The sequence below is a fragment of the Sapajus apella genome, unplaced genomic scaffold (assembly GCF_009761245.1).
Source record: "Sapajus apella isolate SASKATOON/1434 unplaced genomic scaffold, GSC_monkey_1.0 scaffold173, whole genome shotgun sequence".
Classification (NCBI taxonomy): Eukaryota; Metazoa; Chordata; class Mammalia; order Primates; family Cebidae; genus Sapajus; species Sapajus apella.
Genome location: NW_022437113.1, coordinates 1,272,542 through 1,293,281, shown reverse-complemented (window position 1 = coordinate 1,293,281; position 20,740 = coordinate 1,272,542). Strand labels below are relative to the sequence as shown.

Here is a 20,740-nt window from a genome sequence, read left to right as displayed (position 1 = left end):
GTCAGGTCAGGTCAGAGCACCCCTCTTTGAAGACGTCATCAAAACACGGCCGCCCAGGGAGAGCAGAAGAGAGGACAGAGCCAGTGAGAGGGCAGGGCTGGAGGGAGGAGGACAGCAGGAGGTGGTGGGAGAGCGTCGGGGTGGGCTCCTGGGGGCTGCGTGAGGAGAGTGGGAGGCCCCCGAGTCAGAGGGACGGTGGGCTGTGACCATCTGAGGTCCCCAGCAGTGCCGACAAGGGCGCTTGGCACCCTCCATAGGAAAAGGCCTGGCTGGAGCCCGTTCAAGGGAGAGCCGAGGTGGGTGAAGGCCACAGAGTGACAGCAGAAGCAGCTTTTTTTTTTTTTAATCGGAGTTTTGCTCTTGTCGCCGAGGCTGGAGTACAGTGGTGCGATCTCGGCTCACTGCAATCTCCCCTTCCCGGGTTCAAGAGATGCTTCTGCCTCAGCCTCCCCAGTAGCTGGGATTACAGGCGCCCGCTACCACGACCCACTAATTTTTGTATTTTTAGTAGAGACGGGGTTTCACCCGGTTGGCCAGGTTGGTCTCGAACTCCTGACTTCAGGGGATCTGCTTGCCTCAGCCTCCCAAAGTGTTGGGATTGCAGGTGTGACCCACCATGCTCAGCCTGAGCAGAGGCTCTTATCCATCCCGGCCAGTTCTGTCCCCAGGGGGCATTGTCAGTATCTAGAGACATTTTTGGTTGTTGCCACCAGGCAGGGGTGTGCTCCCCCAGCTTCAGGGGGTGGAGGCTGGGGTTGCTGCTCAGCACCCTGCAGTGCACAGGGCTGCCCCCACCGCCCGAGAATGGTTCAGCCCCCAAATGTTCGCAGTGCTGAGAAGGTAGGGTAGAGGAGGAGCACAGCCTGGGGTGCAGGGAGATAGGTAGGAGAGGAGGTAGGCAAGCAAGTGAGCTTGTTCACAGATGGAACAGAAAACTAGGACCCTGAGGAAGCAGGAGAGGGAGGGGAGCTTGGGTGTTATAAACTTGTGGAACTCAGACACAGGCCACTGTAGGTGGCTGTGGTCAGGCGCTCAGAGAGGGTGGAGGTCACAGAATGGGTGAATGCTGGCTAAAAATCCTCTGCTGAACCCTACAGCGTGCCTGCCTCCTAAGCCTTCAGTGCTTGCTTGCATACCCCCAGTGATGGGGAGCTCACCCCTTATTCGGCCACCATTCTGGTGTCTGGGAGGTTCAGGGGTATGGATGGTATCTGCAGTCCTGTCTGGCGCCTTTTCAGCAGCCCCAGGACTTCAGCACCATCTGGGGTCTCCACAGAAAAGCCTGCCTCCTAGATTTTGGCTGAGTTCGTGCCCCTGGGAAGGCCTCAGAGGCCCTGGGCAGCATCTCAGCAGTGCCTCTGTGCAATCGCTCCCAGACCTGATGCCTGCACCTGCTGACCCCACAGCCAGGGAGGGCCTGGCAGCCCCACCCAGGAGACTCCGCTCTAGGAAGGTGTCCTGCCCTCTCACACGCAGCAACGGGGACCTGGTAGGTGAGGGGCATGGCAGGAGCTGGGCTGTGGGTGCCTCTGGGGTCCGCTTTGGGCACTGCTCCTGGGCAACTCCGGCCCAGCTTGTTTCTTTCCCTTCCAGTCCCGTTCCCTGAGCCCCTCCCCACTGGGCTCTTCGGCTCCCAGCACCGGCCCGGAACGGCCCTGCTTCTCATCCCAGACAGGACACGGTACGTGAGGGTGGGCCTGGGCCCTGCTTTGGGCCTCAGTCTCACCTTCTGTGGTTTGGGTGGGTAGCTTCTCTGTTGGCACAGGTGTGGCTGGGCCGAGGTGGGGGTGGGGTCTTGAGCCTGAGGCCTGTCTTCACCCCATCTGTCTGTTCCCCATTCCTTCCCTGCCACCCCTAGGAGTCTCCCGGGGTCCGAGCCCTGTGGTCCTGGGCTCCCAGGATGCCCTGCCGGTAGCCACAGCCTTCACGGAGTATGTCCACGCCTACTTCCGTGGCCACAGCCCCAGGTACACGGTGATGGGCAGACAGGGCCCCTGGGGGGTCTGTGTTGGGGGGCCATGCAGCAGGGACAGCTTTCAGATGTGCTTCATGGCCTGTCTTATGATGAAAGGCCTTGAACACTGAGCCAAGTGGCCAAGCCCCCATGTCCATGTCCTAAGGGCAATGGAGCCAGGGAGGGCCTTTTTTTTTTTTTTTTTTTTGAGATGGACTTTCGCTCTTGTTGCCCAGGCTGGAGTGCAGTGGCGCAATCTCAGCTCACTGCAACCTCTGCCTTCCAGGTTCAAGCGATTCTCCTTCCTCAGCCTCCCGCATAGCTGGAACTACAGGTGCCCACCAACGCACCTGACTCAATTTTTTAATTTTTTATTTGTTTTGAGACAGGGTCTCACTCTGTCGCTCAGGCTGGAGTGCAGTGGCGTGATCTCGGTGCACTGCCACCTCTGCCTCCTGGATTCAAGTGATTCTCCTGCCTCAGCCTCCCAAGTAGCTGAGATTACAGGCGCCCACCAACACGCCCAGCTAATTTTGTATTTTTAGTAGAGACAGTTTCACCGTGTTGGCCGGGCTGGTCTCGAACTCCTGACTTCAAGTGATCAGCCTGTCTCATCCTCCCCAAAGTGCTGGGATTACAGGCATGAGCTGCCACGCCTGGCCATAGGAGGGCATTTGAGCAGGGCTAGGCATTACTGTAGACTCGAGGCTGCCATGCACATTTCGATGAAGAGACCAAGACTAGTTAGTCGCTGTAACGGGGGTTAGAGGGTGGGTTAGGGAAAAGCAGAGGGGCCAAGGATATATACTGGGATGGCCTTCAGCAAAAAAGATCTGAAAGTCAAACCAGGAAGAAGAGGTGAGTGTCAGATCGAAAACTCAAGCAGACAACAGCTAAAAAACTGAACATTTTAATTTGAGCTTCCTGGTGGCCTAGGAGAAAAGAGAGCTAGGGAAGGAGATGTTCCTGCCTCCTTCAGCCCAGGGTGGATTCTTCCTGTGTAGGCAGGAACAAAAGAGGAGGACGCTGGGGTGAAGGACATGGGGCATCCTTTGGGCCATCCTAGATCTGAGGGGTCTGGGGAGCCACAGGCAGCAGTGGAACCAGGAGAAGGGGGAGGATGAGACACCAGGCACAGCTCTAAGCCAATGCCCAGTCCCTCCACCCTCCCCAGCTGCCTGGCTCGAGTCACTGGGGAGCTGACCATGACCTTCCCTGCTGGCATCGTGCGTGTGTTCAGCGGGACCCCGCCCCCGCCTGTCCTCAGCTTCCGGCTTGTACACACGGCTCCTATAGAGCACTTCCAGCCCAATGCCGAGCTGCTCTTCAGGTACTGTGGATGGGCGGTGGGAGCGGGCCTCAGAGGCTGCTGGGGGTCAGGGGCTTCCGGGCTCTGAGTTCCCTCTCTGTCCCCTGGGATTTTTGAGACAGAGTCTCACTCTGTTGCCCCAGCTGGAGTGCAATGGCGAGATCTCAGCTCACTGCAACCTCCACCTCCCGGGTTCAGGCAATTCTCCTGCCTCAGCCTCCTGAGTAGCTGGGATTACCGGCGTGCGCCACCACACCCAGCTAATTTTTGTATTTTTAGTAGAGGCGGGTTTCACCATGTTGGTCAGACTGTCTCAAACTCCTAACCTTGTGATCCACCCGCCTTGGCCTCCCAAAATGCAGGGATTACAGGTGTGAGCTACCGTGCCAAGCGGCCTCCTTGGATTTGCTGTGTGGCCTGGGGCAAGCAACTTGCCCTCTCTGACCCTGGTTTTCCATCCCTCCTTTACTGCCCCCACCACTGCCACCTAGGTAGAGCTTTGGTGGGCCAGGAAATGGCACCTTTAGGAAGTGCTTGGGGTAGTCTGAATGTTGAGAGCCCTGGGAGGGCATCTCCCGAGGGTTGGGGTGATCAGTCCGGGTCTCTGCAGTGACCCCTCCCAGAGTGACCCTGAGACCAAAGACTTCTGGCTCAACATGGCAGCTCTGACCGAGGCCCTGCAGCGCCAGGCAGAGCAGAACCCCACCGCCTCCTACTACAACGTAGTGCTGCTGCGGTACCAGGTGCGCCACCCTCGTGGGGCTGGGAGGAGGTGGAGTGGGGATGGGGTGAGCCAGCAGCCGACTTGGAAGCGCCTGCATGTTGGCCAAGCTGGTCTCGAACGCCTGACCTCAAGATATCCAACCTGTGAGAGCCGATGAGCTGGAGTGCGTAGGCAGGGTGGGTTGAGAACGAATGGTGGAGGAGTCAGTGTGGGAGGGCGTGCGACCCTGTTGCAGATACCTTCATTATGTGAACTAGAAGAGGCCCAGCCAGGGAACCTTGCCCTTGAACTTCCTTGGGAGACTTGTCTTAGAATGACGCGCTCTCCTGCCCCCTGCTGGAAACTTGGTGTAATACAGCCTCTCATCCGTCAAATCTCCCTGTGACTGGGCTCTCTTGGGGCGGGCTGTGCGTGCATCGCAGGGTCAAGGTGGTTGAATAGTGCGTGTGTGGCAAGACGAGATGGCCCAAGCCACGTGCTCTCTCCCGTTCTGATTCCTCCTAGTTCTCCCGCCCGGGTCCCCAGTCTGTGCCTCTGCAGCTCAGTGCCCACTGGCAGTGTGGGGCCACCCTCACCCAGGTCTCGGTGGACTATGGCTACCGGCCCGGTGCCACGGCTGTGCCCACGCCACTCACGAACGTCCAGATCCTGCTGCCCGTGGGGGAGCCTGTGACCAATGTCCGCCTGCAGCCAGCCGCCACCTGGTGAGGGCATGCAGGAGGCCAAGGAAAACTCAGCAGTTTCCCCCACAAGCCCAGACCTTCCCCTTGAGGACGGTTAAAGGGTGCACTCTAGGCCTGACCTTTCACTGGTGATTCCACCCTGCTTAGCACTGAGGGTGATATTATGAGGGCCAGGTGTGGTAGGTCCTGCCTGTAATCACAATGCTTTGGGAGGCTGAGATGGGAGGATCACTTAAGGCCAGGAGTTGGAGACCAGCCTGGACAATATAGTGAGACCTCATCTCTACAGAAAATATTTTAGTTTTATTCATTTAATTAATTTATTTATTTTGAGATGGAGTCTCGCTCTGTCACCCAGGCTGGAGTGCAGCGGCGGGATCTCAGCTCACTGCGACCCCCACCTCCTGGGTTCAAGTGATTCACCTCCCGAGTAGCTGGGATTACAGGTGCCTGCCACCACACCCAGCTAATTTTTGTGTTTTTTTAGTAGAGACAGCGTTTCACCATGTTGCCCAGTCTGGTCTTGAACCCCTAACCTCAGGTGATCCACCCACCTCAGCCTCCCAAATCCAAAGTACTGTACTGGGATTACAGGCATGAGCCACTGCACCCAGCCTTCCAAAAAATATTTTAAAAAGTAGTCAGGCATGGTGGTGTGCTCCCGTAGTCTCAGCTACTTGGGAGGCTAAGGCAAAAAGATCACTTGAGCCCAGGAGTTGAGGCTGCAGGGAGTTAGCCTGGGTGACAACCGTCTCTCTCTCTCTCTTTTTTTTTTTTTTTTTTTTTTTTTGAGATGGAGTTTCGCTCTTGTTGCCCAGGCTGGAGTGCAATGGCACCATCTCAGCTCACCGCAACCTCCGCCTCCCGGGTTCAAGCGATTCTCCTGCCTCAGTCTCCCACGTAGCTGGGATTACAGACATGCGCCACCACTCCCAGCTAATTTTGTATTTTTAGTAGAGACAGGGTTTCTCCATGTTAGTCAGGCTGGTCTCGAATTCCTGACTTCAGGTGATCCGCCGGCCTCGGCCTCCCAAAGTACTGGGATTACAGGCGTGAGCCGCTGTGCCCGGCCAGAACCCTCTCTTAAAAAACAAATATTAGGCCAGGTGTGGTGGCTGTCACCAGCAGTCCCAGAACTTTGGGAGGCCGAGGTGGGCAGATTACCTGAGGTCAGGAGTGCAAGACCAGCCTGGTTAATATGGCAAAACCCCATTTCTACTAAAAATACAAAAAATTAGCCAGGCATGGTGGCACGTGCCTGTAACCCCAGCTACTCAGGATGTTGAGGCAGGAGAATCGCTTGAACCCGGGAGGCAGAGGTTGCAGTGAGCAGAGATCACACCACTGCACTCTAGCCTGGGTGACAGAGGGGGACTCCATCTCAAAAACAAAAACATAAAAGTGCCGTGTGGCTCTGTGGCTGTTCTGTATCTCCCCCATTTCCCAGATGGGGAAATTGAGGTGAAGTGGGGAGAAGGTTTGCTGGGGTCACACAGCCAGGAGGCAGCGGAGCTGGGACCCTGGGCTCTGAGCATCCTCTCTGGGGAAGCCCTGACCGAGATTATCTCACTGCCAGGAACCTGGAGGAGAAGCGGCTCACATGGAGGCTTCCAGATGTGTCTGAGGCAGGGGGTGAGCTTCGATTGTGCCTGAGGGCCCGGGGGGAGGGACGGCTGTCAGGTGGGTGGCACTTATTTGTGTCAGGTAGAATTGGGGGTGTACTGGGGGCAGGCACGGGCACTGAGGAAGGCTTTAGCAGGATGGAGGAGGGCTGGGCGGGTGGTCTGGGCTGTGACCCGGCGCTCTGCAGTGCTCACGTGAGCCCAGGAGTTGGAGGCTGCAGTGACCTATGATCACACCACTACACCTCAGCCTGGGCGACAAAGCCAGACCCTGTCTCTAAAAAAAAAAAAAAAAAAAAAAAAGCTAGGCCAGGCGCGGTGGCTCACGCCTGTAATCCCAGCACTTTAGGAGGCTGAGGCGGGCGGATTGCCTGAGGTCAGGAGTTCGAGACCAGCCTGGCCAACATGGAGAAACCCTGTCTCTACTAAAAATACAAAAATTAGCCTGCACCTGTAATCCCAGCTACTCAGGAGGCTGAGGCAGGAGAATTGCTCGAACCTGGGAGGCAGAGGTTGCAGTGAGCCAAGATCATACCACTGCACTCCAGCCTGGGTGACAGAGTGAGACTCCGTTTCAAAAAAAAAAAAAATAAAGGTAGAGGTGAGGGTGTCCCAAAAGCCAGATGGGCAGACACAGCAGGTGCAAAAGCCCTGAGGAATGGCCCCCCTTGCCAGCCACACAAAACCCAGTGATGCCGGGAGAGACGGATGCAGGGGATGGAAGGGATATCTGATGAGGCACATGAAGGCCATGGAACAAAGGGCTTCAGGCTTCAAAGAGGAGCCTGGTTCACAGCTGGGCCTAGGGCTGGGGCCGGGGCACAGCTGACCGCAGGCCTCCCCAGGCTCTGGCCGCCTCTCTGCCAGCTGGGAACCACTCTCAGGGCCCAGCACACCCAGCCCCGTGGCCGCGCAGTTCACCAGCGAGGGGGCCACCCTGTCGGGCGTGGACTTGGAGCTTGTGGGCAGTGGGTACCGCATGTCGCTGGTGAAGAGGAGGTTCGCCACAGGTACTCCCCAACCCTGCTGCCAGGGGACCCCAGGAGCCGGGACCTGGCTGGGGGCAAGCAAGCCCTGGGCTGGCGGGGAGGGGCGGGGGGGATCCTTGGGAAGGACAGGTGCGTGTTGGGGCCAGGAGACTGCAGATGGGGGACATAGGTGGGGAAGGATTCGGGGCCCCATGTGTCTTGGGCTGGCCTCTGGAAGACGTCCCGGAAAAGACCCAAGCCGGCCCGGTGAGGTGGCTTACGCCTGTAATCCCATCACTTTGGGAGGCCAAGGCGGGTGGATCACCTGAGGTCATGAGTTTGAGACCATCCTGACCAACATGGAGAAACCCCGCCTCTACTAAAAAAAAAAAAATAGAAAAAAATAGCTGGGTGTGGTGGCACATGCCTGTAATCCCAGCTACTTGGGAGGCTGAGTCAGGAGAATCGCGTGAACCTGGGAGGTGGAGGTTGTGGTGAGGGCCATTGCACTCGAGCCTGGGCAACTGGAGGGAAACTCTGTCTCCAGAAAAAAAAAAAAAAAGAAAGAAAGGAAGGACCCAAGCCAGGGAGCTCAAAGTCCCCCTGCCACCCCCTCCTCCAGCCCCACCCTGCCCCCATCAAGGGGCTCCTGGGGCCCAGTGGCAGCAGGGACAATGAGTTACCGGGGTGTTCTGAAGATGACGAGGATGATTGAAGCATCCTAGGGTGGGAGCACGGGACCCCCTCCCGCACACCCCTCGCGCCCCTCCTCCTCCCACACCCTTCCTCCCCGCCCCTCCCCGTCCTGCACCCCTCCTCCCCACCCTTCCCCTCACAGCCACACCCCCACAGGGATGTACCTGGTGAGCTGCTGAATCCGCAGACGCTGCTCTCCCAGCTCTGCACTGCGCCCTGGTGCTGGTTGACCGCCCCTTGCCCTCCAGCGGGACCCTGGGGCCTCCCACCCCAGCCTTCTTGAGACCCAGACTCCGCGGAGAGGAGCCCCATGCCCAGCCTGGCTGAGCCTGAGATTCACTCCTCCCCCTCATGCCAACCCTACGCAGGTCCTGGCCTTTTAATGTTCTTTGAATAAACACTTTATTTTCTAATAAAATAAAAAAGGAAAACTTTTCCTGCTCCAGGAAGTGTCCTTTGTGTTGCCAGAGACAGGAGGAAGAGAAGGAGGATGGATACGATACACTTAATGCACTTCCCTTCCTGCACTGTGTTCAACCTGTACGGGGCCATTCTGGGAGAGAAAGAACCAGACACAGACACCCCAGCCCCACGAGCTAGAGGGAGGAAGGAGGACTAGGGGAGCCCAGAAAGGGGTGCCAGGAGTCTTCCCAAGCAGTCAGGAAGACTTCCTAAGGAGGGGGCATTATAAATGGGGTTTTGAGGTATGAGTAGGAGTTTGCAAGCTAGGAACAGGCATCTCAAGCAAAGTGATGGGAAGTTGTTAGCTCAGTGAGGAAGCAATTAGTAACCTACAAACATTAATTGGGTACCTACAGTATACCACATAACAGGGAGAGAGCTGTGAGCAGAACAATGTTCTTGGAAGCCAGACAGTAGAGACAGGAAGCCTGAGTGAGGAGCTGCTTGGCTGTGTGACTTGAGCCTCAGTTTGCTCATCTGCATCTCACCTCACTGGGTATCTGTGGGAGGTCACACACTTAGAAGAGTGCCAGCTACAGGGCAAAACCCCCAGTAGTACCGGGCAGCGTTGGGAGCCTCGGGTGGAGGGTGGACCTTGGTGCAGGTGTGCCAGAGTGGCCCGCTGGGGAGGGCAGGACAGAAGTAGTAACAGCAGACTGCAGCAGGGAGCAGGTCTCAGGCCCGTGGACGGTCTTGGGTCCTGATGGACCTGCAGGGAACTGGGGCCCGTGTTCCTGACCTTGACGCTGGGAAGACCCCAGGGAGCATGCCCAGACTGGAAGAAGCTCCAAAGGAAGGAAGTAGGAGGTGGGGTTTGGCATGAGACCTGCTGTGTGCTCCCTCTGATCCTCCCACCCTGTCCTCTGAAGAGATAGTGCATCTGGCGGTGCCTCAGTTTCCTTGTCTGTAACATGGGAGGAATCCTGACACTGGGAGAGGTTCAGGGAGCATCCCTGGCACAGAGCAAGTACACAACACTGGCTGAGAGCCGGGCACTGTGGCTCACGCCGGTAATCCCAGCACTGTGGGAGGCCAAGGCGGGAGTTCAAGACCAGGAGACCAGGAGTTCAAGACCAGCCTGGGCAACATAGCAAGACTCCTGTTCTGACAAAAATAGAAAAATTGGCCAGCCGTGGTGGCTCACGCCTGTGGTCCCAGCTGCTCGGGAGGCTGAGGCAGGAGGATCGATTGAGCCCAGGAGGTTGAGGCTACAGTGAGCTAAGATCACACTGGTGCACTCCAACCTGGGTAACCACAGTGAGACCCCATCTCTTAAAACAACACAGGCCGGGTGCAGTAGCTCATATCTGTAATCCCAGCACTTTGGGAGGGCGAGCTGGGTGGATCATCTGAGGTCAGGAGTTCAAGACCAGCCTGGCCAACATGGTGGAACCCCAGCTGCACTAAAAATACAAAAATTAGCAGGGCGGTACTGGTGCGTGCCTGTAATCCCAGCTACTCAGGAGGCTGAGGCAGGAGAATCGCTTGAGCCTGGGAGGTGGAGGTTGCGGTGAGCCGAGATTGCGCCATTGCACTCCAGCCTGGGGGACAGAGTGAGACCCTGCCTCAAAAAAAAGAAAACAAAAAAATCAGCTATAGGAAGAAAAGGTGATTATAGGACTCAGGACATCAAATGAGGGCAGAGGCTGCTACGGCACCTGCGCCATCTGGGTACAAATGGTACCCAGGGACTTCGCAGCCCTTCCAGTCCTCTCCCTGGTGGGCCTCAGCACCTAGATTATAAATTCAGAGATCACACCTGCCCAGTGGGGCCCTGGGTCTCAGGGAGAGAGCTGCAGAGGTGACAAAATCGAAGTCTGGGCCAGGCATGGTGGCTCACGTCTGTAATCCCAGCACTCTGGGAGGCCGAGGGAAGTGCATCACTTCAGGTCAGGGGTTCAAGACCAGCCTGGTCAACATGGTGAAACCCCGTCTCTACTAAAAATACAATAATTAGCCAGATGTGGTGGCAGGTGCCTATAATCCCAGCTACTCAGGAGGCTGAGGCAGGAGAATCACTGGAACCTGGTAGGCGGAGGTTGCAGTGAGCCGAGAACATGCCACTGCACTCCAGTGTAGGCTGCAGAGTGAGACTCCATCTCAAAAAAACAAAACAAAAATTGCCAAGCACAGTGGCTCACACCTGTAATTCCAGCACTTTGGGAGGCCGAGGCGGGTAGATCATGAAGTCAAGAGTTTGAGACCAGCCTGGCCAACATGGTGAAACCCTGTCTCTACTAAGAATACAAACATTAGCTGGGCTTGGTGGCACGTGGCTGGAATCTCAGCTATTTGGGAGGCTAAGGCAGGAGATCGCTTGAACCCGGGAGGCAAAGGTGGCAGTGAGCCGAGATCGAGCCACTGCCCTCCAGCCTGGGCGACAGAGCGAGACTCCATGTCGAAACCAAGCAAACAAAGAAGTGCAGAAGGCACTTTGCCCAGGTGTGGCCTCCTGACTGCCCAGCCTTCCAGAGCAGGTGTGAAATGACCTATCTCAGGAGGGTGAATTCAAAGAGAGAGGGAGGGTGTGAAACCCGTTAAACCTGCCAACCCGGGCTGGCGTGGTACCATTGTGCAGTTTACGTGCCCTGGTCTCTTCCCCCTGAGGGACCTTAAAACCTCAGCTGTGGCACATAGTGATTCATTGGCAACAGCGCTATCAGTTGGGTCACGAGTCAGAGGCCACCGTCAGCTGGTAAGTAGCCCAACTGGATTTTTTTTAAATTGAGGTGAAATTCAGATAACAAAAAATGAACCACTTTAAGGTGAATGATTCAGTGAGTTTTCAGTACCTTCACAATACTGTGCACCCAAGCCCTTGATCCAATTCCAGAATATTTTCATCCTCCTGCAAAGGAAGCCCCCAGCCACTCCCCATTTCCCTTTTGGCAGCACCTGGCAACCACTAATCTGCTTCCTGTCTCTGTGGATTTGCCTGGTCTGCGCGTTTCATAGCAATGGAATCACACTATACATGGCCTTTTGTGTCTTCAACTCAGCAACGTGTGTTTGAGTTTCACTCTCGTTGTGGCATGCATCAGTTCAATCTCTTTTTTTGAGACAGAGTCTTGCTCTGTCACCCAGGCTGGAGTGCAGTGGCACGATCTTGGCTCACTGTAACCTCCACCTCCTGGGTTCAGGCAGCTCTCCTGCCTCGCCTCCTGAGTCACGGGGATTACAGGTGTGCACCACCATGCCAGGCTAATTTTTGTATTCTTTAGTAAAGATGGGGTTTCACCATGTTGGCCAGGCTGGTCTCAAACTCGTGACCTCAAGTGATCTGCCTGCCTCGGCCTCCCAAAGTGCTGGGATTACAGGCATGAGCCACTGCGCCTAGCCAGGACTTCAGTCTTTCTGATGGCTGAATAAGACTCCAGTCAGGGCACGGCGGCTCACACCTGTAAACCCAGCACTCTGGGAGGCTGAGGCAGGTGGATTGCTTGAGGTCAGGAGTTCAAGACCAGCCTGGGCAACATGGTGAAACCCCATCTCTACTAAAAATACAAAAAGTAGTCGGCCCTGGTGGCAGGCATCTGTAATCCCAGCTACTTGGGAGGCTGAGGCAGGAGAATTGCTTGAACCCAGGAGGCGGAGGTTGCAGTGAGCCGAGATCATGCCACTGCACTCCAGCCTGGGCGACAGAGCAAAACTCCATCTTGAAAAAAAAAAGACTCAAGACTTCATTGATGGACCACATGTTATTTATCCATTCATCCACTGGACACTTGGGTGGAGTGGAAAAGAGCTTTGTGAATTGTGCTGCTGTGAACTTCCCAGTGCAAGCTTTTGTTTGAACCCCTGTTTTCAGCTCCTTTGGGTAGGTTCCTGAGTGCAGTCGTGGGATCGTAGGGTCATTCTAGTCCGGGTTTTGAACCCAGACCTCTGGGACCAGAGATCACTCTGTTGCGCTCAGTGAATCCAGGAAGCACTTGGTTTAAAAGGACCGGGGGCTCAGGGTGTCTGCGTGTCTGACACGTGGGAAAACGGTTCAGTGTCGCTGGATGGGCAGGGCGGGGCTGGAGCTCATCCTCCCAGCACCCTGAATTCTAGAGGGCCGGTATCCCTGGTGGAGGAGGAGATGGGCAGTGACCCTGCCACGGGATGGTACTTTTTATTTTTGAGACAGAGTCTCGCTCTGTTGCCCAGGCTGGAGTGCAGTGGTGCGATCTCGGCTCACTGCAACCTCCGCCTCCCGGGTTCAAGCGATCCTCCTGCCTCAGCCTCCTGAGTAGCTGGGGTTACAGGCGCGCACCACCACGCCTGGCTAATTATTATTATTATTATTTTTTGAGACAGAGTGCTGCTGTATCTCCCAGGCTGGAGTGCAGTAGTGTGATCTCAGCTCACTGCAACCGCTACCACCCCAGTTCAAGTGATTCTCCTGCTTCAGCCTCCTGAGCAGCTGGGATTACAGGCGCCTACCAGTATGCCTGGTTGATATATATATATATATATATATATTTTTTTTTTTTTTTTTAGACGAAGTCTCGCTCTATCACCAGGCTGTAGCGTAGTGGCGCAATCTCAGCTCACTGCAACCTCCACCTCCCAGTTCAAGTGATTCTTCCACCTCAGCCTCCCAAGAAGCTGGGACTACAGGCACGTGCCACCATGCCTGGCTAACTTTTTGTATTTTTTTAGTAGAGACGGGGTTTCACCACGTTGGTCAAGATGGTCTCGATCCCTTGACCTCGTGATCCTCCCACCTTGGCCCCCCAAAGTGCTGGGACTACAGGTGTGAACACCACGCCCGGCTTGTATTCTTTCATAGAGACGGGTTTTGCCGTGTTGGTTAGGCTGGTCTTGGACTCCTGACCTCAGGTGATCCGCTCACCCCAGCCTTTGGAAGATGCTGGGATTATAGGCGTGATCTCCCTACCTCAGCCTTCTAAAGTGCTGGGATTATAGGTGTGAGTCACGTTGTGTAACCAGAATAGAATTCAGGGTGCTGGGAGGATGTGAGCTCCAGCCCCGCCCTGCTCCAGGGACACTGAACCGTTTCCCCACGTGTGAGAACTTTTATTATGGCTTCTTCCCAGCAGACAACTCCCTTTGTGGGGCCCATGGCTTGGGGGACCCAGGGGCCCAACAGAGTGAACATGGACTCTGAATCAAAGTCTGTGATTATCTTATCGCAGTAAGGCCGGTAGTGTCACATTTAATACTGTAACATTTGCCGGTCATTCAGGTAGGCTTGCAAAAATTAAAAAAAAAAAAATTTGCTGTAATCCCCTTCATACACGTTTGATCATGTATTTGCTCTGAGGGTTCACTCCCCAGACCTCTCCCATCTAGAGGACCCAGAAGCTATTTGCTACACTTTACAGGTGAGGAAACTGAGGCACAGCCAGGCCACATACACACCCCAGCTTCCTCCTCGGGAAGAAACAGAGATGGAAGAGAAAGGAGGAGTTTTCCAAAACCATAGCCCAGTTCACACACCTGGGCTTCCCAACCCCAGAGCTCCCGACCCTGGGGCCAGGCTAGAATCTTCTAGAGAGTCAGAGGCAGTGAGGGGCAGGGTTCGAATCCTAGCCAACCCCAACCCTAAAAATCTACAAATCTGAGGCGGGTGCAGTGGCTCCCAGCTATAGTTCCAGCACTTTGGGAAGCTGAGGCAGGTGGGTCACTTGAGGCCTGGAGTTTGAGACCAGCCTGGGTGACTTCACAAAACCCCATGTCCAGAAAAATGACAAAAATTAGCCGGGCGTGCTGGCAGGTGCCTGTAGTCCCAGCTACTCAGGAGGCTGAGATGGGGGGGTTGCTTGAACCGGGGAGGCGGGCGGCGTAGCGAGCCCAGATTGTGCCACTGCACTCTAGCAGCCTGGACGACAAAGCGAGATCCTGTCAAAAGAAAGAAAAAAGAGAAAGGACACTACGAATCCGATGTTTGACTTCCAGAAAGAGAGAGAGAGAGACAGAGAAAAAAAAGAAAGAAAGAAAAGAAGGAAAAAGAAAGAAAGAGGGAAAGGAAAGGAAAGAAAAGGAAGGGAAAGGAAAGAAAGGAAGGAAGGAAGGAAGGAAGGAAGGAAGGGAAGGAAAGAAGGAGAGAAAGAGGGAAGAAAGAAGGAAGGAAGGAAAGAGAGAGAGAGAGAGAGAAAGGAAGGAAGGAAAAAAAGAAAGAAAGAAAGAAAGAGGGAAAGAAAAAGGAAGGAAGAAAGAGAAAGAAAGAGGGAAAGACAGAACACTACAAATCTGATTTTCGACTTCAGAACCTTTCCAAATGCCAGCAGGTGGCATCTGAAGGGAGTACAGCATAGGTTTTTGGGTCCTGGGACTATTTTAAATATAGAAATGGGGTCTCACTATGTTGCCCAGGCTGGTCTCAAACTCCTGAGTTCAAGCGATCCGCCTCCCTCGGCCTCCCGAAACGCAGGAGTGAGCACCGCGCCCTGTCCTTGGCTTGCGGAATCTTTGAGCCCCTTGCAGGGAGCAGAAAAGCCACAAGGTTTAGCCTGTCCCCCTCCGTCCCCCACGCCCTCAGCCAGGCATTTCTTCGCCCAACGTACCTGGGCCGACGCTGACCGAGCTCTGTGCCAGGAACCTGCCAGGCGCCTCTTGATCATCTCCAGCCACCGGGAGCTCATTCCCTAGCGGCGGGCCAGGCCCAGGGTGGAGTCGTGCGCCCCGAGAGGGGCGAAGGTGCCAAGAGGCGGGGATGGCAGAGGCTGGAGCGGGGCCCGGAGAGGGGAAGGTGGGGGTGGCCGGGGAGGGAGGAGCCGGCGGGGAACCCGGCCTGGGCCACCAGGAAACGCAGCCCAGCTGGGAGCAGGGGCCTGGCGAGGGGCGGGGGCGGAGGGAGGCAGGAAGGAGCGAGTCCCGGTGGGAGGGGGGAACTGGAGAGGGCGGGGGCTCTGGCTCAGGTGGAGACTGTCTTCGTTCCTGGGCGGAGAGGAGCCGGCACAGGGGCAGAGGCGGGACCGTGGTCTGGGGGTGAGTGTTTGCAGCCTCCGCAGGATCTGACGGACCCCGGGATGGGGGTTTGGGGGCCGGAGAGTGGGGGCTCTGGCGAAGCCCCTGCCGATGTGGGGACATTCAGGAGCCCCGAGTCCCAGCAGCCTGCTTGCCCTCACCCAGCCCTAATTGTCTCCGGCGTTCCCCAGGCCAGCTCGGACCTGGGTCTGCGAGGAGGCCTCCCCCACGCCTGGCCCCCCGGGGCCCCCCGCAGCTCCCAGGGTTGAGCGGGATCAGACCCCCGGGGCGGGGGCCGCTCGGGCCGCCTGGCTGTTGCTGGGACGGTTGCCTGCTTGTTGGGATTGTTGGCGCCTTGGTTGGGAGGGTCTGGGCGAGCCGGCACTGGGGTCCCCGGCTGTGCGTCTGGGACCTGCAGCCGACCCCCAGCCTCTCCCCGCGGCTCCGGTGCTGCGGGCCCTGCCAGGTGCTGGGCGGCATGCCAGGGCCCCCGGCTGCGTGGCGCGGACACGTTGCTCTTGGCCTCTGAACCGGCCTCAGTTTCCCCTCCGTGAGGTGGGACAATGACCCAGCTGAGATGAGGATGCCCGAAGCGTTCAGTCAAAGGAAGTTTTTGTGATGGGGTGTGCTGCTGGCCACTGGGGGCCCTTGGGTGAGTGACGTTTGGTCTCCGAGCCTCAGTTTCCCTATGTGTCAAGGGGGGGTCTCGGGACATGGGAACTCGGTGAGGATGAGTTGAGTGGTAAGAGCTGTGGTCCCTCAGTGGGTGCCCAGGGACAGTCAATTGTCATCATAATTATATGTATATATATATTTTTTTCCTTTTCTTTTTACGCTCTGCACCCCCTTCTTTTTGTCTTTTCTTTTTTTTTTTTTTTTTTTTTTTGAGACAGAATCTGACTCTGTCACCCAGGCTGGAGTGCAGTGGCACGATCTTGGCTCACTGTAACCTCCACCTCCTGGATTCAAGTGATCCTCCCACTTCAGCCTCCCAAGCAGCTAATTACTGGTGCACACCACACTCAGCTAATTAAAAAAGCTTTTGTTTATAGAGATGGGGTCTCACTATATTGTCCAGGCTGGTCTCAAACTCCTGGATCCAAGCAATCCTCCTGCCTTGGTCTCCCAAAGTGCTGGGATTTCGGGCATGAGCCGCCCAGCCCTGATTTTTTTTAAATGGATATTTCTCCAGGGAAAACTGAGGGACCCCTCAGCTCGGGCCAGGGCCTCCTGCAGTCTAGACTTGGTACTCAGGGCCCAGGGGCAGTCACCTGGCTGTCTAGGTCTGGGGCCAGCCCTGGGGGCCGTCACTTCCTCTCACTGCCCTGTTCTCAAGATGACACCAGGCAGCGCTGGTATCGGGGCTTGGAGTCAGGAGGAAGAGGTGTGGCCCCCAAGTCAAGCAGTTGGGCCCCCTCCTGGCCTAGGTGAGCAGCTGGGTGTTTGCCCAGTCTGGACACTCTCAGCATCTAGCAGTTTCTGCCAGGTGCTCTGGGTGTGGGGGAACCAAAGGGGACATTGGAGCCTCTCTGCCCCAGGCCAGAGTTCGGGGAATGCAGACAAGCTGGGCCAGCCCAGGAGGAGAAAGTAAGGCCTCCCTGAGTGATGTTTCCTCCTGCCACCAGCCTCTGAGGCCCAGAGCAAGGCAGGGATTTGCTCGCTCTCCCAACCCCATGAGCCAGGGAGGATGCCTATTGTGGACCCTCTTCCTGATGGGAATCTGACTTGGCTTGATTGCTCCTCATGATGGGGAACTCACTACCAACATGGCAAACTAAAGGAAGTCTCATCAGCTGGGAGTTAAAGGCAGGAACTAGGCTCCCACCCAACCTTTCTTAGATATAGTTCTAGACCTCTCTGCCTCAGTTTTCCTATCCATAAAAATGGGGCTAATGCAGCCCTGCTTCCCAGCACAGGTACGGAGTTTGGATGGTCAGATGGTGGCCAGGCTGCACACAGGAGCTGGCATAGTGACTGTAGTCCTGATTATGTCCCTCATTGTGTTCTCGTTGACAACAATGTGTCTTTGCATGACAGAAATATGATCATGAATATTTCCAGGCTCTAAGTACAGGGCTTGGGAAAGAGTCCTGACCAGCCTGAGGGTGTGGGGGTCCAGGAAGTCCCTAGAGGAGGGGCCCATGACATCTCAGTGCTCCCATCACTCCTGGATCGTGGGAAGGGTCTGAGGTTGAACTGCGATTCACGGCCTGCCATCCCCAGCCTCAGTTTCCCCCTCTATGGAGGGAGCCTGGATGTCCTTTGAGGAGCCACTGGACCAGGGCTGGTGTTTACTGAGGGCCCCTGTCCGGTCTCACGCAGGTGCCTCAGGCAGTTCCTGCAGCAGGGTGACATACAATGAATGAGTCACCCACACAAAGCCTGGGGACCTAGAAACCCAGCACACCAAGGTCTAAAGTGCATGTAGCCCCCCGCCCCGCCCCACCCTTTTTTCCACACCCAGCTACTGTCTGGTGTGAATATTGAGTAATTGTTGACATAGAACTCACTACACACATGGTTTCGCTAAAGCAGGGTCCGGCGGCCATCATAAACCTAAGGAATTATGTTTACTGGGTTTTTTATTTTCTCCCCCTGTATTTGCAAAAGCAACACCTGCTCCTTGTAAAAAGGGACCAGCCCATCATTACTGGGAGGCCACACTGGTAAGAAGTGGGGAGGAACCAGCCTCTGGGGCCAGCAGGTCAGGATTTAAATCCCACCCACCTGCCCTGGCCTCAGTCTGCTGTGTGACCTTGGAAAGTTGTGGATCCTCTCTGTACAGATCGTCCACTTGGACCCTGGGTTCCCCTCTGGAAGGCTCAATGAGAGTCCTGGGGTTCCTCCACAGGCGAGGGGCTCACACCACCTCCCGTAAGTGTCCGCAACTTCCACCCTGGAGTTTCTTCGCCCCTGGAGGGTGTACTCCTCTGGAAAATTGTCCTGTTTCCACTTCTCTGTCCCCTGTTAGTGTGACGGTGTCCTAGGCACACAAGGGTTTCTCTTCATCATCTGGGCTCTGTCCTTGAAACCTAGACCCAGATGTGGTATACACTAGGTGCTCAGCACTTGCTTGGAGCCGTCGCAAGTATCCAGGTGATAAGGGTGACAGCATCTGCTATTAAATCTCATTGTGACCGGACGCAGTGGTTCACGCCTGTAATCTCAGCACTTTGGGAGGCCAAGGCAGGCAGATCACCTGAAGTCAGGAGTTCGAGACCAGCCTGGGAGACATGGTGAAACCCCGTCTCTACTGAAGATATAAAAGTTAGCCGGGTGTGGTGACGCACTCCTGTAATCCCAGCTACTCTGGAGGCTGAGACAGGAGAATCGCTTGAACCCTGGAGGCAGAGGTTGCAGTGAGCCAAGATTATACCACTGCACTCCAGCCTGGGCGACAGAGCGAAGATCTGTCTCAAAAAAAAAAACCAAAACAAACACTCACTGTAGCTAGGCGAGGTGGCTCATACCTGTAAACCCAACACTTTGGGAGACTCTGGTGGGAGGATCACCTGAGCCCAGTAGTTAGAGACCAACCCAGGCAACAAAGCGAGACCCATCTCTACAAAAATGAAATTAGCCAGGCGTGGTGGTGCATGCCTGTGTTCCTAGCTACTCCGGAAGTGGAGGCGGGAGGATCGCTTGAGCCCTGGAATTGGAGGCTGCAGTGAACTACGATTACACGCGGCATCACTCCAGCCTGGGCAACAGAGTGAGATCGTCTCAAGAAAAAAAATCTCATTGTCGGCACTTCCCGTATGTGCCACTTGGAGAAAAGGCCGCTGCGTGCATCCACCGCTTGACCATCTGGCTTTTCCCAGGAGTCAAGTCCTTATGCATTCAAACGGGATTCTTCCAGAAGCTTCCCCCACCCTCCACCCCTTGCCTCGCCTTTTGGAAGCCTCAGAATATTTCACGCCTCCATCCAAATCCCAATTGAGGATTGGTGAGAACTGGAGAAGCGGCAACCACAACAGTGCTGGCAGTCGGTGGCTCTGCCTCCATCCCAGCTTTGTAGAGGAGGATACTGAGGTCTGGGTGGCCCCAGCTTCTCAGCCCAGGTCCCGTGCATGGTCAGTCGCTGAGTCAGAATGTCCTTCCTCAAGGGCTGTCGGGAGTCCCCATGGCTGCTTCGAGGACATCAGCTCACAAGCCAGTCCTTCCAGCCACAGGCAAGGCAGAGACAGAGCCAGTGACCAGGCCAGTTAGGGGTATCTGGGCCTGTGAGTCCATGACAAGGGGTTCAGAAGCAGACCTCTCTGGGCCTCGGTTTCCTCATTTGGAAAATGGGAGTTTCGCAAGGGGAATTACCTTCATGCTATGGAGACCTCCGAGTCAGTGTCAGGCAGGACATCCCCTCCCCCCTGTGCCACCCCCCTTCACCCATTGTCTCTGAATAGTCCTGGGAGTGAGGGGGGGACAGATCGAGCCCCAGGGGGTGCCAGCAGGGTCCTTGATGATGTTCACATGCCCCACGTCTCTCAGAGACAGTGACAAGAACAGGGTTGAGACCAGGCGCGGTGGCTCACACCTGTAATCTCAACACTTTGGGAGGCCAAGGCAGGGGGATCATGATGTCAGAGGTTCAAGACCAGCCTGGCCAAGATGGTGAAACCCCGACTCTACTAAAAATACAAAAATTAGCCAGGGGTGGTGGTGGGTGCCTGTAATCCCAGCTACTCAGGAGGCTGAGGCAGAGAATTGCTTGAACCCAGGAGGCGGAGTTTCCAGTGAGCTGAGATGGTGCCACTGCACTCCAGCTTCAGTGACAGAGTGAGACTCCGTCTCAAAAAAAAAAAAAAAAAAAAAAAATTAGCCAGGCACGGTGGTGCTCACTTGTAATCCCACCTACTTGGGAGGCTGAGGCAGGAGGATTGCTTGAAACCAGGCGGTGGAAGTTGCAGTGAGCTGAGATTGCACCATTGCACTTCAGCCTGAGCAACAGGAAATAAAAAAAACCGGGGTTGAGGGCTGAGGGCGACAGAGGTGCCTGGAGCCACTTGCGCCTGGGGTAAGGGCCCAACCTTGACTGTCCCCTGGAAGTGATGGCAGAGGACACAGGGCCAGAGTGCAGTCACCAATGCCCCTGATTCCGCTGAGCAGACAACCCCTTCTGCATATTTAGCGGCCACTAATTTTCATTAACCATTGATTTTCAATGAATCATTAATACTTAGCATCATCTAAGCATTGAAGCATGAATATTCAGTGACCATGAATATTTGGTATCTGAAGGACTATTTGTGGCTTGTTAATATTCCTTGTGACACTATTGGGTCTGGCATGGCAGATCACGCCTGTAATCCCGGCACTTTGGGAGGCCGAGGCAGGTGGACCACCTGAGATCAGGAGTTCGAAACCAGCCTGGCCAACATGGTGAAACAACGTCTTTACTAAAAATACAAAAATT

General features: G+C 55.6%; 2 protein-coding genes across 3 annotated transcripts in view; both read left to right on the top strand.

Annotated features, from left to right (window-relative positions):
* FCHO1 (FCH and mu domain containing endocytic adaptor 1) overlaps positions 1-8,390 on the top strand; it is a 41,812-nt gene extending 33,422 nt beyond the window's left edge. Inside the window, exons 8-16 of the mRNA XM_032267917.1 lie at positions 1,072-1,489; positions 1,594-1,681; positions 1,859-1,967; positions 3,129-3,284; positions 3,874-4,006; positions 4,492-4,691; positions 6,247-6,302; positions 7,138-7,302; positions 8,113-8,390. Coding sequence (XP_032123808.1) covers positions 1,072-1,489; positions 1,594-1,681; positions 1,859-1,967; positions 3,129-3,284; positions 3,874-4,006; positions 4,492-4,691; positions 6,247-6,302; positions 7,138-7,302; positions 8,113-8,135 — 1,348 coding nt within the window. The 3' untranslated portion in view covers positions 8,136-8,390. The remainder of the gene's footprint in view (positions 1-1,071; positions 1,490-1,593; positions 1,682-1,858; positions 1,968-3,128; positions 3,285-3,873; positions 4,007-4,491; positions 4,692-6,246; positions 6,303-7,137; positions 7,303-8,112) is intronic.
* Positions 8,391-15,238: 6,848 nt separating this feature from the next.
* B3GNT3 (UDP-GlcNAc:betaGal beta-1,3-N-acetylglucosaminyltransferase 3) overlaps positions 15,239-20,740 on the top strand; it is a 13,655-nt gene continuing 8,153 nt past the window's right edge. Inside the window, exon 1 of one of the 2 annotated variants that reach the window (XM_032267826.1) lies at positions 15,239-15,351. Coding sequence is in view for 1 of the 2 variants with exons in the window: in XM_032267825.1 (XP_032123716.1) it covers positions 15,949-15,982 (34 nt within the window). In the remaining variant the exon portion in view is untranslated. Of the gene's footprint in view, positions 15,352-15,384; positions 15,983-20,740 lie in introns of those variants that run through there. The other variant, XM_032267825.1, reaches the window with a different exon arrangement.